At 34.6% G+C, this 18,060-nt stretch overlaps 1 protein-coding gene across 1 annotated transcript in view; it reads left to right on the top strand.

Annotated features, from left to right (window-relative positions):
- Positions 1–18,060, top strand: part of LOC129226775 (myocardin-related transcription factor A-like) — a 151,385-nt gene that overhangs the window by 64,008 nt on the left and 69,317 nt on the right. The window contains exons 6-13 of the mRNA XM_054861404.1: positions 475–610; positions 1,561–1,879; positions 3,308–3,463; positions 4,413–4,533; positions 5,209–5,674; positions 7,952–8,253; positions 9,053–9,410; positions 17,915–18,056. Coding sequence (XP_054717379.1) covers positions 475–610; positions 1,561–1,879; positions 3,308–3,463; positions 4,413–4,533; positions 5,209–5,674; positions 7,952–8,253; positions 9,053–9,410; positions 17,915–18,056 — 2,000 coding nt within the window. The remainder of the gene's footprint in view (positions 1–474; positions 611–1,560; positions 1,880–3,307; positions 3,464–4,412; positions 4,534–5,208; positions 5,675–7,951; positions 8,254–9,052; positions 9,411–17,914; positions 18,057–18,060) is intronic.

The raw sequence follows: 18,060 nt of genomic DNA, 5'->3' as shown, positions 1-18,060 counted from the left end.
ACTAAATCTCAACAATAAATAATCACTGGGTTTGTTCTTTGTTGAATGTGTTTTGAATTCACTTTGTAGCTATTATTTTAGTTTGTGGAAATATTTGTACTTTTATGCTTTTTTATTTTTATTTTTTATTATAATATTTTGCAATTATGTGTTTTTTTCTTTTCGTGATCTATTGGGCAATATTACTAAAAACATTCTCCCAAATTTTATTGTGTGTTCTATTCCTTTTTCTTCTTTTTGGTTGTTACTTATTACTTAATTTACAAAGATTCGCCAACGTCTTTCGAATTTTGGGAGGGGTTCGTAAAGGAAAAAATGTTAGGAACCGTTGCTATAAACTAATAGATGTGTCCGTTTCCGCCCGTTAGCCGGTACATCGCCTTCTTATCTCACCGTGGTCGTACACAGATTTTTTTTTTTTTTCCCATTGTTTGCATTACCATTAAAATGCGTTACTTTTTTTTTCTTTTGCAGAGGGTGGCTTGCACTTCAAGAATACCTGTGACAGTCCATCTCCCCTGATGCGGGTTAGCCTGGACGAGGACAGCGGGAGCGACGGAGCGTTCTCGCCCTCGCCTCCTTACGACTTTAGTGAACATTCCCAAGGCAGGTGAGGAAGAACTCGACGAATCTTTTGTCTCGACAATTAATTCATCCAACGAAAAAAAAAGGCTATAAATAAACCTATATTAAACAAAAACAAAATCTTTCTTCAGTATAAAGTGTAATTTCATGTTTGTCAAATAAGAAACCTGAATTATCAAAACTATTTTCGAGTTTGAACTAGTTACTACGATAGTACTAACCTAACATGTGCTTCTGAGGGGTCTATAAGGCAAACATAGGGCTACGAAGTCAGAATCGGGCTGATACCACTCGGCAGTACTTAAAACAAGAACTGCAACTGTCCTTTTTTTCGCACCAATTGATCCCGGATATATATATATATATATATATATATATATATATATATATATATATATATATATATATATATATATATATATATATATATATATATATATAGTTACCAAATGTTGTAAATGAAATGAGGAATCACGTTAGGGAATTCTTAAATCTAAAATTTTCATTTTATTAGAATTCGTATATTTTATTTATTAACGTATTTATTTATTTATTATTTATTTTATTTATTTATTTTTGTGGTCTTTGCAAGATGGAATTCAAAATTAGGAAATTTTAATTTGCATTTAAAAAGCTGACTGAAAGATAAAATTGATGCCTTATGCTGACTGTAGATAAATTTGACGCAGGTACTCATTCCCAAAATTTTAAATTTAGATTCCTTCAGTGAAGTTAATTTTCAGTGAGGGATTAATTAAATCATTTAATCAGGATAATTCTGGCTAGAAAAATAAATGATTTTAGGATGAAAGTTACAATTAAAAGACTAGGTTACTGATGTAATAGCAAAATGTATAATCACCCAAAGAGTTCAAAAAATGAAATCAAAGAAAAAAAATTTTCGACTCTGGTTAAACTTTTCAAAACTAACCTTAACCGAATTGAATTTACTGTATTCTTCCTTTTAACTTACAGCTTGCCATCATTGGAAGCGAGTGAGCCATCTCCAAACCTAAACCAAGGTTCACCGTGTTCAGCGGTCACATCGTTTTCCATGTCGCCGCCAAGTTCTGTGTCTTCCCCAATGTCCGTCCTTCCATCCGTAGTGTCGCCCCAGTCCGCTCATGAACACATATCCTCTGACTATATCGTCCACTTACAACAGCATCATCATCAGCAGCAACAACAACAAAACAGTAACTGTAAAGATTTGTCGCCCAGTAGTAAGAATAGAAAGAAAACGAAGCCCAAAACTCAGCCGAAGGCGAGGACAATCAAATTCCATGAATATAAGGTAAGTGGAATTGTGCATTATAGTACGGTAAGGGCATGTTGGGAAAAAAACTTTATTTTGAAAAGTCTTCAACTTTCCCCTTATTGTATTTAAAGTGTTTTAACATACAACTTTTTTTGTACTCGTTAATATCGCAGATAATAGATGGACGAAGAACAGCATCTTTGTTGCTTACTTCATACTAAGCTCTCTCGTTCATTTGAAGGCCCGGACCTGCATACCCCCAGACTCCGCAGCGCGGGGGGGGGGCACTTCCTTAAAGGGCTCAACGGCCCAAGAAAGTGGGGAAAAAAACTAAAACTAAGACTTGTTAACGTTGCAAATATACACTGCTGGTCTCTCTGGGGAGGGTCCCTACAGATTTTGTTTGCAACGAGGTCCAAAATGTATAGATCCGGGCCTGTTCATTTGGGATATAACGTAACGATATCTCTATAATATAAATACTATACATAAGGGTCGAGGAGGACCTGGCTCATTCCGAAATTTTAAAAGTTTGTTTTACAGCAAGAATCTAGTATTTCGTAAAGTCCTAAATAGCCTCAAAATGTTGTTTTTTAACAGTCTTGTTTTCGGGAGGGGAGAAGGGGAATGAAAATTTTGATCAAATTGGGAAATAATTGATAAAGTTACTCATAAAACGAGTGCGAGGTAATATCTTCAAGTGACGGAAGTGATTTTGAAAAGCAGTTTACCGCAAGAAATTTCGCGTCTTGTGAGGTTACGAAGGATAATGGTTATACGTTTTGAATAATTTTGCATCTGTAAATAGGAACATACGCAGTGACGTCGCTACGGGGGAGGGGGTCCGCCACGGGTGTCACCCGTCTGGGGGGGGGGTGACACCGAAAGTGAACATGCAAGTTTTTGAAAAATATGAAGCTAAATAAAGTATAAAGTTTTTAAGACTACAAAGTCGGAAAATTTCGAGAGTTCTATACCTTCGGACCTACACTTTTTTTTTTACATTAGCCCACTTAAAATATTGTCACAATAAAAATGTAGTTTCTGAAAGTTGCATGAATGTCATATTTTCATGTTTGCATAAAAAGAAATTTTTTCTTTTGCGTTTGTAGGGGGAGACACAACAAATTACCGCCCCGGGTGTCACCCGTGCTAGGTACGCCACTGACATACGTATATATTTTTTTAAATACATTTACTTTTGTATTTGAAAATCAGGTTATAAAACGTTTGTAAGGATTCAAAGTAGCTGCCGTGTCCTGAATACGTTTAAAGAAGCAATTCCAAAATTTTATCGTATGGTTTTCAGTTATTCTGTACGTGAGACTTTTTTTTTTTATGCGGTCCCTGTCATCCGCACAAAAACAAGTTTGAGTGTAATATATTTAAAGAAACGCAAAGTATCAAGTACTATTACTTATGAATTTTGATATTTTTGTAATTATCTTCCTCTTTCAACTATAGGGTCCACCAAATGCTCAAAAGTCCTCCCAAGCACCTTCATCATCAGTTCTAACAGAATCATCCTACGACTTGTTACTACAACAACAGCAGCTCTTCCTTCAGTGGCAGTTGGAATGGCAGCAAAAATATCCTCAAGTTGTTTTACAAACTGCTCAGGTGAGTTAAAGCTTTTATTCAAGGATTTTTGTTTTTATTAACTTATTTTTTTACGAATTAAATAGTTTTCAAAAAGAAGTTAAAAGAGAAGAGATAGGTTAATGAATTTTCATAGCCAAATAATTAACTTTATAAATGTTATTATTCGTAAAAACTGTTGTAAAACGTGTGTTACACTTGATTCGTTAAAGTTTTAATTTCTAGAATTTTCTCCAAGTAAAGAAAGCGGGATACTTTGTTTTTTGTATGGATGACGACAATTTTGTGTAAGCCTAATAATGAATCCTTACATGAACCCATTGTGTTAGTATTTATTTACAGTATCGCATTTCTATTGTATAACAATTTTAAAATTAATATTTTAACATTCAATAATTTTTGGTTATGAACCCGAGTATACCTGCACATTTAAAAGTTGAAAAACTTTAAATGTAAAAGCAATTTAAATGAACGTGATTTTTTTTTTTTTTTTTTTTTTTTTTTTTTCAGATACTAAATGGATCACATTCAACTTCAGTAAATTTACAGTACCTGTAAAAAAAGTGTCAAGTTGAAGTTTTTCGACTCGAATTCACTCAAACTATTGACTCTTAACTCACTCAAATTAAAGACTTTTTTCAAATTTTCCTACACTGTCTGTTTTTGCACATGTTTGATACATAAAGGAATGCTAATTTAAAACAAGAAAAAAATTAACAAGAATTTAACGATTGCAGAAAGTATGAAAAATCGCCAGAATCGATAAAAAAATATTAATACTAGCATATTATTAATATGTGATATGAAAAACTTATCACAATTGGGAGGCATTGCACCGTTAACAACTGGACACCTACGAAGCATTAAGCCATTTTTCTACTATTTTCTAATTATCAGTTTAAAAATAAATGTGTGCTACTATTAAAGCCCAAAAAAAAGTAATCTTCTAAATACTCTCATTTTATTTCAGCAGACTAATGGGGACCAAGTAGGGCCTGTAACCCAAAAACCTAGTTTAACAAATCAGACTCAACTTTTCGAGCAGCCAGCTTCACCCCAAAAACTTCTGTCAAAACTAGAAGACTTAAAAGGTAAGAAAACATTTCTACTACAGCGGTTATGAAAATGAGTTAGTTTACCATCTTTACTACTCTATGGTTAAAATCAGCGATTCCCACCCTGAGGCGATCGCCCCAAAAGGGCAATTTGGCTCTTTAAGGGGCGATAAACCCATGAGGGGCGATAGGGGGGAGATGAGTATTTAAATGACATAATGATAATAAAAATCCAGCGAATATCAAAATTGATAACGCATACGAAAATCAACTGTTCAGAGTTTAGACATAGAATCACGAGTTAAATAAGCAACAAATTAAAGTGCAAGAGTTTCTTCCTTATGTCTGAGTTGAATCTGAAGGAAGTATTTCATCACATTCATCGCAAAGTCTATAAATTTATGAATTTTAAATTTTTTGTTTTTAAATTTTAAGTGTGAGTGTTTTTAATTGCCCCAGATTCAAATTTAAAAAAAAAATATAATAATTTCATAAAAAATGTATTTGTTTTTGAACTTTTCGTCAATGATCTCAGTTAAGTATGTATTTCTCTTCAAATACCTATTAGTTCGTTTTAAAAAGAAAGATTTAAAAAAGAAAAAGCGTAAAAGGGATATTTTAATTTGTTTTATGTCGTTTTTAACAAGTTTGAAAAGAAAAACTTGTAATTTCTTCATATTTTTGTAAAATATTAATTCATTTCGTTTTCAGTGAGCGATCTGAAAGCAGAGCTAAAGAAAAGAAAACTTCCTGTGTCAGGTTCGAAGCCGCTTCTCATAGAGCGGCTAAAATCCTACTCTGAACTACCACAGAACAACGGCCCATCTTTAACACAGTCATCCCCAACATCATCTTCTCTGTCTCAGTCGAACGCCAGCCCTTCTCATCAGCTGAGCGTCGGCAGCCTCCTTTTGGACAACATGCAAACCATTCCACCCTCGGACTTTTGCGATGCACAAACTTTGGAATGCAACGCGGACACCATCAAGAGCCTTTTGAACTCTATGAATTCGGGGTCTCGGCCCCCTTCCACTGTGCCCCCCGTGGATTTCGAAACGGGAAATGGAAGCATCGAGCTGGGAGACATCAGCGATTCCTCGTCCACCTCGCTGTCCAACGAAGACATTGTCCACCTGCAGCAAAAGTGCATCGAGAAACTGCAACGGGAATTGGAAAGGTAATTTGTGACAAGAAAAAGAAAAACCTTGTGCCACACTCATTGACAAAATAAAGTTCTATGTTTCACGAAGATGAATCATACAAAATCTAACTGTGACCATCCATGGGGATTAGTTTCACCAGGAAATGGCGCTTTTGGTGATAACCAGTTTGTAAAAGCACCATTACACTGGTGAAGTTCATCACCAACAAGATGACTGACGGTAAATTTAGCTAGATTTGACAAGTTTCTTGGTGAAGCATTGAATTTTATTTTTAACAGTACAATAATACAGGAAAGGCAATTAGATTACATCAAAATGCTGAATTCAAGTTCAGTGGAGATGAAATTCATTTCGAATGCCTCTACCTTATGTCTTTTATGCGTAGTACCAATAACCTTTGTCTCAACTTTGTCATTACATTTAGGACGTAATTTTTGTCCCCTATTTGTTGCTATATTTGAATACTTTTGCACTAACTGTTGAAATTAATGATTTTATTCAAATATTTTTCAGAGATTTCAGTGTTACGCTATCTATCAACATCTACTTACCGAGAATTCCCTCCGTCCTTCTTTAAAGCAGTATGAAATTAGTTCCAAAAATCCAGGTTTCGCATACTCTTAAGCCACGCCTCATTTTGTAAGGACCTTTCTACCAGTAATCGCATAAAACTATCTTCCAACTTCCTTTCTAATGAATTGTGAATTCATTAGAAAGTTAACTGGTTTTTATATGGTATACTGGTGTAAGAGTCCTTACAAAATGGTAAGTGGGTGAGTGTGCGAACTCTGAATTTCTTAAACTAATTTGTTTTACACACTCTTACTCCTTTTGTAGAGACACTTCCTCCAATAATCGCACAAAACTATCCTCCAACTAATGAATTGTGAATTTATTGGAAAATAAACTAATTTTTATGGTATACTGGTGGAAGAGTCCTTAATTGGGCGGGCGTTGTTGAGTGTGCGAACGCTGGACTTTGAAAACTTGTTCAGAACTAAAGGGAAGGAAGGAACTTTTGAAAATGAGAATTTATTATTTGATAGCATATCTCAAAGATGTTCAAACAAAATCATAAAATCATCATTATCAATGATTAGTATACTAAATATAGAAACTGAATTAGTACGGAGGAAGTTTATATTTTTGTTATAAATAAAAAACAGAACACAAAAATTCAGTGTGGTAAGAATTAAAAAAAATATCTTAGGGCTGAAAACAAATATAGATTTAACCAACTATAATAAAGCAAAATAACTGAAATATTGCATAAACTTGTTTCGGGGTTACAGGGATAATTTTTCATTGCAGAAAACGTCAGCTTTTGATTTAAAGAAGATCTAACAAAAGAAAAGATCTTTAGAGTAGGTGATTTTTTGACCTTCAAAACAGTTGATTAAATCTATTTATAGAGTGCCCTATTTATAAACATTTATCGATATATTAAAATAATACGACATTTAAATTTAAAAAATGTTGAATTTAACTATTTTTAAATATTTTTCGTCAGTTTGCTTCTAAAATGAATTATTATCAGAGTGGTATCATGTCGATTGCAAGTTTATTCATGCTGCTGAATAATAATGTGTGAACCTGTTTAGTACCTTAACATATTTCGTAATGTAGAAAAAAGATTAATCACAATTATTTAATGAAGTTCTTACTTTTTTGCTTTTGATCTTTCTGATCTTGGCGTTTCAGCAAACTAACTGCGCTATGTAATTGACTACCCTATGCTTCCTACATTCATGAGCGAGAATGGTATAGTAACCTTTTTAATTGTCAAACAAATAAAATTGAATATTTAAATTTATTAGCCTCATACGGTATTAAACTTTTTTTTTTCGTTAATTTATAGCGTGACCGCTCGGACAAAGACTATTAAACTTTAAACAAATAAGTTAAATTCAATAATACACTGAAATTATTATTGTTCACAAAACTAAAGATCTGATTTTTTGAATAAAAGCATTGATTTAGTTAAAAGAATGATTTTAATGTGTTTTTGAATAGTAACGCACGTTTTTGATGGTATAAACTACATAAAATATTTATGAGAAAACTCAGATGCTTTTTTTGGACGACATTACTAAAAGCTACACTTAAAAAGTACAAAGCCAAGTTAAAGAAGCACTTATGATGAATAAATACATTTATATATCAGCGCACATGAGTTAACTTTAATTTATCCAAGTACCTGAGTTGACTTGTGTGTTCTATTTGAAATATGTGCCACATAGAAATATTTCTGTTCACGAAATTCACCTCAAAAGTTATTCTGGACTTTTCAGGTCCCAAATTCAGTTGCAGCAGTCAATTATTTGCCATCAACCGGTTCCCTCAGCAGTGACGACACCTACCAACAAGTCGAACATTCAAGTGCCTTATTCTGAATCAAACGCTTCACAATCGACCTGTGCCACAAGTGCCACTAACTCGCTGTCCACTAATGGTGATAATGGAGATGTTCCCTCTAACGCAGACAGTAAGGCTGCCCAAAGGCAGCTGATTCATCAATACCTCCAACAGAAGATTCATCAACAGCAACTACAAATGCAAAAACAAAGACTACTACAAGATTCACAAAAACAAGGTACGTTTATGTATTTTCTCAATTAGTAGTTAAGGAATTAAAGCTAAGACAGTAGGACTTGCCAATACTTTTATTTATGCACTCTTATTTTTAATTTAAACTATGAAGTATTTTATTAGCCAAGTGTTCATCTATATGAAAAATTCAAATTTCAATAATCTGAAAGAAGTTTCTTTATTTACAATAAGGTAAATACACCAGTAATGGCCAGTGCTTCAGTAGTGGCCACTTCAAGGTTTATATATGAAAAAATAGGATTTCAGGTCTCCCAATGGATTCAAAAGTGCATCAAATGTGCACGAGTATTTTATTTGGTATTACCATTACCTGCTGCACGTTTGAATCATTGGGAAACCTGGAATCCTATTTTTTCAAACATTAACCTTGAAATGGCCACTATTTAAGCGCAATCAAGCACTGGCCACTACTGTTGTGTTTTAACCTATATGAAATTCGATTTTTTTCCCTTATCTTTTAAGTGACCACCCTTGTAAGTTGACCACCTGTCTAAGTTGACCGCTATTTTCAGGCACAGAATTAGATCTTATATAATTCAACCTCTATAAGTTGACCACCTGCTTGAGTTGACCACTAAAGTAGTGCACCGCAAGTGGTCAACTTACACAGGTTTCACTGCATTATTATTATTTTCTTTTTTTACGTCGTAAGTTTCATGTGCCAGGGGGGCAAAGCCAGAGGACTCCCTGATCCCACTAAAGGACGGACTTGCGTCCTATGCACTAATTTCTCATCTAACTTTTAAATGAATGTATATATATATATTTTTTTTTCGTTGCAGACAACTCATCCACGGCACCAACAACGTCATCATCCACAAACCCCAATTCTACGCTGACGGCGCTTTTAGAAAGCAAACCCATGAACTCTGACATCAAAGACTTGAACTTGACCACGTCGACGAAAGCAGTCTCATCATTTTCGTCGTCAGTCATGTCCACGCGTGCAATAAAGGTGAAACAGACTGATTTGGATGAAGACTCCTTTCCCGGTGTTATACCCATCTCCAAGACTGAAGAGGCGGATGATATTGACGCCGATTTCTCAGACGTTGCAGACTTGCTGGTCGGCCATTCCACATCCGATTCAATACAGACGAAAACGCCTGTTGTATCCATCCCGAATGGAATTTCCAACAGGTAAAGCATCCCTTCATATTAACTTAATTGAACCAGATGGTTTGTGGGGAAAAAAACGACTGTTTGAAAAAGTAACCGTTTTTCCTTAAGTAGATTAAGTACGTATTATTCGTGACTCACAAAAGCAGCAAAAAGAAAAAATTAAAAATTAATTTGAATTTTGACATCTTGAATTCAAAATATGCTTTTCGCAATCACGAGTGTGTGTATGTATGTAGGCGTGTGTGCTTGTGTGTGGGGTATGTGTGTTTGTGTGTAGCGGGTATGTGTGTGTAGGCATGTGTGTTTGTGTCTGTGTGCAGGCATGAGTGTGTGGGTAGTTGTGTGTATGAGTGTTTGTGTGCGTGGGGGCGGGGTATGTGTATGTGTGTGTAGGCATATGTGTTTGTGTCTGTGTGCATGCATGAATATGTGGATTGTTATGTGTATGTGTGTGTTTGTGTATGTGCGTAGGTGTATGTGTTTGCGTGTATGTATGCGCGTGTGTATGTAGGATATGAACGCAACCTGGAGACGGTTTTCGCTATAGAAGCAGCATCGTGAGGAGCCGGTTGACGGTGATGCTGCAGAGGGTGATAAAATAAAATGATAGCACACCAAAACAGTCAAATGAAAGCAATAAGCAATCGTAATTGCTCAAAAAGGGGGGGGGGCAGTTTTTTCGAGTTAGGAGGTTGTTCTTTTACATTCCTTTTCCGCATAAAAAGGTAACTGTTTAACATTTCAGTCCTTCTCACCTGAATTTTGTTTTGAAATTAAAAATAGTCTTCAATTTATTTCATTTTTGGTCATAAAAAGAACCAATCTGCATAACGTATGTTTATTTTATTTTAATTTTTACTACTACACATACAGGGCGTTCCGTTTTAAACTGCAAGACCTTTATTTTCGCAATCTTTAGTCCTAGATATATACTTCCAATTGTAAAAATGTTCAAACTCAGATGCAGAGTTAAGATATTGATAAGTTTGAAGCAAAAATGCAAATCAGCCAAAAAATACAAAATTTAACTTTTTTTACGGACCCCAGGTCTTCAAACTAATATTTAGAGAATTAATCTCCATTGAAAACTATTACTGACACAAAAAAACTTGACATTTGTGCGACCAAAACTCAAGGAGATGTTCGAGTTTAAAATTTTAAGGGACCATACAAAAAATGAGATTGGAACTTATCCCTCTTTCAGAGGAATGTCTGGTTGTCGAAATAAATAAAATAAGCATTTATATTTTTCATTGCTTTTCCAAAATAAATGCAAATTTAATGCCATGATAAGCAAAATCACACTACAAAACCTCGAACAATTTGGAAAATCACACAATATGCACACACATAATTTTAAACTCTTGTTAACCGCTAGCTATATTTTCCCCTAAAAGGTGCTATTGATGGCGAGTGTAAGGTGGTGTAAGTCACAAAACGTTGCGTTTCATATCTCGGTGAACATTGGTCGTACTAATGTGAAACCTTTTTATGTTGGAATGATTTTTCAATGGATAAACTTTCCCTAAATATAAGTAAGGGGACCCGGGGCTCGTATAAAAAGTTAAATTTTGTATTTTATTGACTCATTTTTATTTTTACTTCAAACTTTCAATATCTTATGTCTGCATCTGATTTTGAACATTTTTGCAATTGGAAGTATGCATCTAGGACTAACGGTTGCGAAAATAAAGGTCTTTGCAGGTTAAAACGGAACACCCTGTATATAGAGATGAGAGAGAGAGATGGTTTATAGAGCAGTAAACATTAAGTTACAAATGCCCAAACATTTTTAACTCGCTGGCCGTATTTCAAACTAAGAGGAATCTCGAGGGCTAGAACTCACATGAAATATATTTAAACTTTTTCTGGATAACGTTATGGGAAAAGGAAAGCAAGAAAAAGAAAAAAAACCACAAACCAAAATGTTGTTGTCATTACTATCTGCTTTTTTTTATTAATAAGAAACTTTCATCTACTTTTATAAACCATTTTTTTTACTAGCTGCAAATTCGCGGCAATCATTCTTAACACCGAACGGAGATGATTTAGAAATTTCGGGAACACTGTTTTTGATTCGTAACATTGGACATAGCAGACCATATGGACCAGGCTCGTGGGCCGTATGTCGGGCACACTTTTCTAAGTTGTTAGTTGGTGATACATGCTCAAAGATGTGCAGACGTGATGACACAGTCAAATGAAATCACAGTATTAGAAAGAGTTAAAAAGTCATACATATAGTTTGTTATGATGTCTAGTAACAAAATATTTTTAAATTACTAAATATTGTTAGTTTTTCTATAAATTAACTATTATTAATTACTAAAAACGCATATAATTATATATATATACAGTCGAGTCCCGACTTACGCGAGGGATGTGTTCCAAGACCACTCGCGTAGGTTGAAATTTCGCGTTGTGGAAAAGGGTATGTGTAAAAACTTTTATAAACATACCCAATTATTTTAGACAATTGTGAACACAACCTCAAACTGTTAAAACCATTTCTTAACTATACATTACTGTTTCTTACATAAAAAACTGAGTTTTTATTTGTAATTTTTTAAAAATAACGTTTTATTCCACAGAAAATACTGCTACGATGCACAAAATCAATGATTAATGGGAAAGAAAGACATAAAATAAGCCACTACGGTGCGTATAGTATGTAGTAAGAAAAACAAATGCACTATAATTGTAATGTACAGTAGATCCAGTAATGATAATTGTAACTTGAGAAAATTAAGATGTATGCTGTGTGATCAAACCGTTATTCTTATATATTGTTAAATACACAATACAGTTGCTTCACTAGTTCTTTTATAACGTTTCCATCTATGTCAAAACCCCTCTTAATGATTTCTTAAATTCACAATACGAGAGCAGCTTCCATTTTCCTAATTTTTGCATTTTGCTTAGATAGTACTTGGTTAACTTTTACGGATTTCTTGTTTTTCGCTTCTAATTGTACAAATGGAAGATTCACTCATACCTAATTGTCGTGCTGTCTTCGACGCATTTTATAGCATATTCAAGCATATAATTTTTCGCTTTTCTTCAATTGTCAGAATCTTTCTCTTTTTCTTTCTATAATCACAAACTTTAGATGAAACAACGCTCTTCAGGGGTGCCCATAGGGGGGGATTATGGCGCAAGTTGCGCCATCAAAATTTTTGGGGGGGATTTTTTTTTCAGAAGGTTTTTTTTTTCTTTAGAAAATGAATTTTTGAACTTTGGAATGAAAAAATATTTTAACTCATTCAGCAAGAAATAGATGCATTGATAATACTTTTATCACGTACTCTTCAGGGCCATCGCCGTAGCACCCGCCCCCCCCCCCCCCATTTTTTCAGAAGTGGGGCCGCAAATTTCATTTTAGCGATGCAACTAACGAAGAAAAAGGAAAACTCTTCGTTGTTTTTTAAAATTAATATAGTTATTTTAAATGAACAATCAAAATAATAGTGACAAAAAGTATTTTTGTAAAATTTGAATAGAAAATGTAATCTTAAAATACAATTTAGGAACATCCATAATTCTCTTTTATTAAAAGTATCTAAGTAAGGACCGCGGAAATGTAAGATTCAAAAACTTTTACTAACGCAAAAAAAAAAAAAAAAATTCTGTGCAGTACACTTGACTACGCCGCAGAGTGGGTATGTCTGTCTAGTCGGAAACTCGACTCAAATTAAAGTATTGTACATAGAGTAAAATTAGCAAAATGGGAGGGAGGACCGGCGACAAAACTAACATGGTGCACGCCTTGTCTCTCGGCGGCCCTGGTCATACAAAACCATGCTTCATATAGTTCTTCAGTTTAAAGAGATAGACAGAGGGGAAAAAAAACCATAAATAGAGCAGCTTCATTAGGGCAGCCAATAGGATAGGGGTCGCCGAAACATTCCCATATGTTTTTTTTTTTTTTTGTTGTTGAAGAAAAATGTTGTCCTGAAAATAATTGCTAAGTGGAGAAAAATGTATAGGTCACCGAAATAAATTTGAAATAAAGAGAGAGAGAAAAACAGTTAAATGCAAAGAGAGATTCAAGGTATTGTAATGAATACTCACACCAAAAATTCTAAATGTTTGAATGTAAAAATCGTAAGTAAATCAAAGCTTGATCAAGAGATGCAGGAGGCACATTTAAAGTAAGATGAAGTGGAATAGAGACCTAAGGTATCGCTGAAAATTATCACCTCCGTTCAAAATGTGAAAAGTCCTTTTTCTAAGGCCACAAACGTTTGTATTGCAGGAAAACAAAAATATTAGGCGGAAATTGAAAACTTTATTATGGAAAATCCAAGCAAATAACCATGTTTGGCAAAGAAAAATTGGAAGAAAATATTACCACAATATGTTTATCAATAATTAAAATTTACAATGAAGATAGTAGGGGCGTAGCCAAACTGAAAGGAAAAGTGGGGAACTCCAAACCCTTCTATTTACGTCCCCAAAGCTGGGCTGGAAGTGAGTTTTTAAAACTTAGGCTTTGAAAAAATCCCGGGAAAACGTTCTCAAACCCCATCCCTTACCATAACGTCATTAAAGATGGCCTACACCTGAGTATTTAGGACTGCAATTTCGAAAAACCGTGAGTGTGCTTGCTCCCAACTTAACCTCCAAGAAACACCCTCTCCATTAATCATTAATCATCATTCAAGGCCGAATAAATTTCGTCTTTTGGGCAGTAATGTTAAAAAAAACTCCCTTAGGTTTCCCAAAACTGTCGTCCTCCAAATATTACCGAAGATCCTCAAAAATTTCATTGTTAAGGTTTCAATTCAGAAAATTTTTCGGAGGAGATCTCCAAAACCTTCTACAGTATTTAAAATCGTCTACGATTGAGTTAATTGAATTTCAATTTTGAACATTTGACAGGGGAGGACTCCGAATCTCTTCACCCATTAACATTACCTAAAGTTTTTAAAACTGAGGTTTCAACAGATCGAAAATTTTTCGAGAGAATGCCCCCACCCCCCTCCCTCTCTTCAACATCATCGAAAAATATCTTAAATCTCGCTTTTAGTGCTTCAATCACGAAACATTTCCGATCGCGAGCCCTTTCAAAACTCACCCCTCCCCTTTCATCGATGGTTAGCTTAAATTATGTTTTCGGAGCTTTACTTATAAAAAAACTGGCAGTGCACTAAATTTTAACAAAAAAAAGTCTACAATCTCGTTTCTAATGCTTCAAAATTTCAAAACATTTCGGGGGGGGGGGGGCATCTCTCTTTTCCTTAATATCACCATAGACGGTCTAAAATTGCATTTTCGAACTACAATTTTCAAATTTTTTCCGTGAATGAGCCCCCGGACCCCCCTTTACTTGTCACAATCAGAAATAATTCACTATTGGGAATGCGTCATTGAAGTTTACATTTTGAAAAATTATTGAACGATGACCCCGATCTTCCTTCCTTAACATCACCATAGATTTCTAAAACTGTTTTTCAAACAAGAATCTTGAAAATTCGAGGTGGGCAGCCCCCCGGACTCCCTCTTCTGAAAATAAATATAACGTACGATTGTGTTGGGAACTTAAATCTGGAAAAAATATCGGGAGAGGCTATCCTGGACCTCCTCTCCCCTTCCTCCCAAACTTAAAATATAGTCTAAAACTGCGTTTTTATGTCTTCAATTTCAAAATAATGCAAGAAGGTAGCGCTCCGGCACCACCTAATTCTGATTGAATATTATTCTTACGATTAAATGTTTATTGCTAGCACTAAAAGGTCTAGTAATATGACTATATCTGCTAAACCAGAAGCCAAATCATCTCTCTCTGCATATTGGAAAATGCGTTGGAAACAAGGGGTCGCCAAAATCGTATCCCCCCTCCAGTTTTTTTGACTTAGCGACGGCTCTGGTACTCTTTCCAAATTTAATGACCGTGTCTCTTTTTCCATGAGGGGAACATCACAGACGATATGGAGTTGGTGTCCGTTTCAAAACTGAATCAGACAATTTGATTTCTTTTCAGTTTTTCATAAATTTTCTGGAAGAAGCACAATTTTGCATGATGAATACGTGTGACAGTGATGAGAGGGAGAATGGTCTAAAATGTTTTATTGTTTGTAATAATTCTAACCAGTATGCTCTATAGTCTTTCATTGATTCATTTAACAATTGTTATGAACTCGTTTTGAAGTTTGCGGAAAACATTTTTTCTCCCTCCAATCGACAATTAATATATTTTCTTCATTAACTAGCTTAAGCTTATGAAGAATTTTTCACACACACATTTCACTTTTACTCCCATCTTCTCTACCATTTTTAAACTGACTGTTTCAATTTATCATTAGATGATTTTTATTAAAACTTTCAGTGATGTTGGTTTTTGTTGATAGAAGTAGAACAGTCTGTTCCTAAGGTGTTTAAATTATTTTTCATAAATCATATTTACTTTCTTCTATATCTAATACGTGTAGAAGGATATTGGATTCGTTAAAACTCTCGAGCTCTGGTTTTCGATGTGTGCTCAATAGCTGAATCCATTTTTGAGGATTTCCGAAAAATATCTGTCACGGTGTCTATGATCCATCTTTTTTGGCTATGCGACTTCAATTTTGGAAAACTGTAACAGCCCGTACTGTAATGCCAGAATAACACCCTCTTTATCATCAGTCATCTAAAACTGAGTTTTTAGTACTGCAATTTTGAAAAATTTATAGGAGAGAGCCCCTGATTCCCCCCTCTTTCTTTAACACGACCAAACACTAGCCTAGAAATGCGTTTTTGGAGTATCAATTTCAAAAAATTGGCGGGGGAATGGCACCGAAATGCACTTTCCACTACCATTATAAAGATCTATCAAAACTGCGTTTTTAAAGCTACAAGTTCGAAAATTTTTGTGGAGCACCCCTCTCCCGACCCCCCTCCCCCACTCTCATCAAAATTATTGAAAAATCGTCTTAAAATTGGTCTTCAGGGCTTCAATTTCGAGAAAATTTCGGCAGAGCTTCCGAAAATTTTTTTTTCTTAACATCACAAAGGTCGGCTATGATTGCGATTTTAGAGCGTCAATTTCAGAAAACCGCTTTTTCCCCAACCATAGATAGCGTTTTTAAGACTTTTAATTTTGAAAATTTCCCTGGGGCAAGCCCTAGGATATCTTCTTTCCTTAACATTACCACAGATAGTCTAAAACTGCGTTCTTAGAACTAAAAAAACAAAGGAGAGCCCTCCTTAGCACAACGTTGACTATCTACAGTTGCGCTTTTAAAGTTTTAATATTGGAAAATTACTGGGAAGGGAACACCAAACCATGTATCCCCCTAACATCACCAGAGATCGTCTAAAACTGTAGTTTTAAAACTATAATTTCGAAAATTTTCCGGGGGAGAAACCCCCGGATCCCCTATCAAAGTGGCAATAAATTTCCGTTTCAAGATTCGTATTGTATACATCTAGTAATGACTCCATCCCAAGCCAGAAAGTTGAATCCACTCTCCATGTAACTATTCATACGTTAAGAAAAAAAAAAGGTGTAGCAAAATTCAGGGGTACCTAAAATTTGTTTACACAAGGACTACGTAACGTTGTAAAATTTGGGAAGGCAAGATGGGTCACACAATCCAACAATATTTCAGTTTGTTAGCGCTCCCCCCCCCCCTTGAATTTGACTAGAAATTACACACTCTAAAAACTGTTATGTGTCATCCCATTCGAAAGCGGGAAATTTTTTTTTTTGGGGGGGGGAGGGAATTTGCGCTATTGAACTTGGGGGGGATGGGCACCCCTGACGCTCTTAGGAGTCATTATATTTTATCAACTTTCACATTTAGAATGAAAAAAATAAACGGAAAATGAAGAGTTGTTATTTGTATAAGCAACGGTGTGGGAAATTCCGCTCTCAGTGATGCTAAAGGGATAAAGGTACATTCACGAAAAGAAAAATTTAGTAGCCGATACTTTCACACCACGATTCCTTTTCTGAAAATTTTCGTGTTGCGCCAGGAATTCGCGTTAGGTCTAAAATTCTTTACTGGTGAAAAAATCGCGTTATAGCTATTTCGCGTAAGTCGGATCGCGTTGCAGCGGGAGTCGACTGTATATATATATATATATATATATATATATATATATATATATATATATATATATATATATATATATATATATATATATATATATACACAATGTTTCTCAATTTAAAAAAATAAATAGACAAATATTAACGAAATAAAACTTTGATGTAGCTTAAAATATGCTTTAAAGAGGCAAATGAATTTTCATTTTTTTTAAATGTCCTTATTTTTTTAATCGTTTATAATACTCTTTTCAAATTTTTGAAGTATGGAAGCACCATTTTTTGTACATAATCCATAATTATTGGACATCTTTACACTCAAATAGTTTTTTTTTTTTTAATTTGTGTGTTGTTTATTCAATTGAGTTATTTACAGGGGTTTCTCAAATAAGAATCTGATGTGTAAACTTTAAATTAAATTTATAGTTAAAAGTTTTTAAACTTAGCAAGTGAAAAAAAATAATAAATCTCACTTCTTTGTTTTATGCAGGTCTTCTTCATTGCCAAGCTTCTCAGCTCTTCTGTCTGTGAAACCCGCCCCAACACGAAGTAATACAGATCCTCAATTTTTAATAGCTAGACCACCTCCAGATTATAATGAAGCTACGAGGCATCTGAACAAAGCAAAACAAGTAT

This window comes from Uloborus diversus, chromosome 7, assembly GCF_026930045.1.
Source record: "Uloborus diversus isolate 005 chromosome 7, Udiv.v.3.1, whole genome shotgun sequence".
Taxonomy (NCBI): domain Eukaryota; kingdom Metazoa; phylum Arthropoda; class Arachnida; order Araneae; family Uloboridae; genus Uloborus; species Uloborus diversus.
The sequence above is the reverse complement of the archived record's forward strand: the minus strand, read 5'-3'. Positions and strand labels throughout refer to the sequence as shown.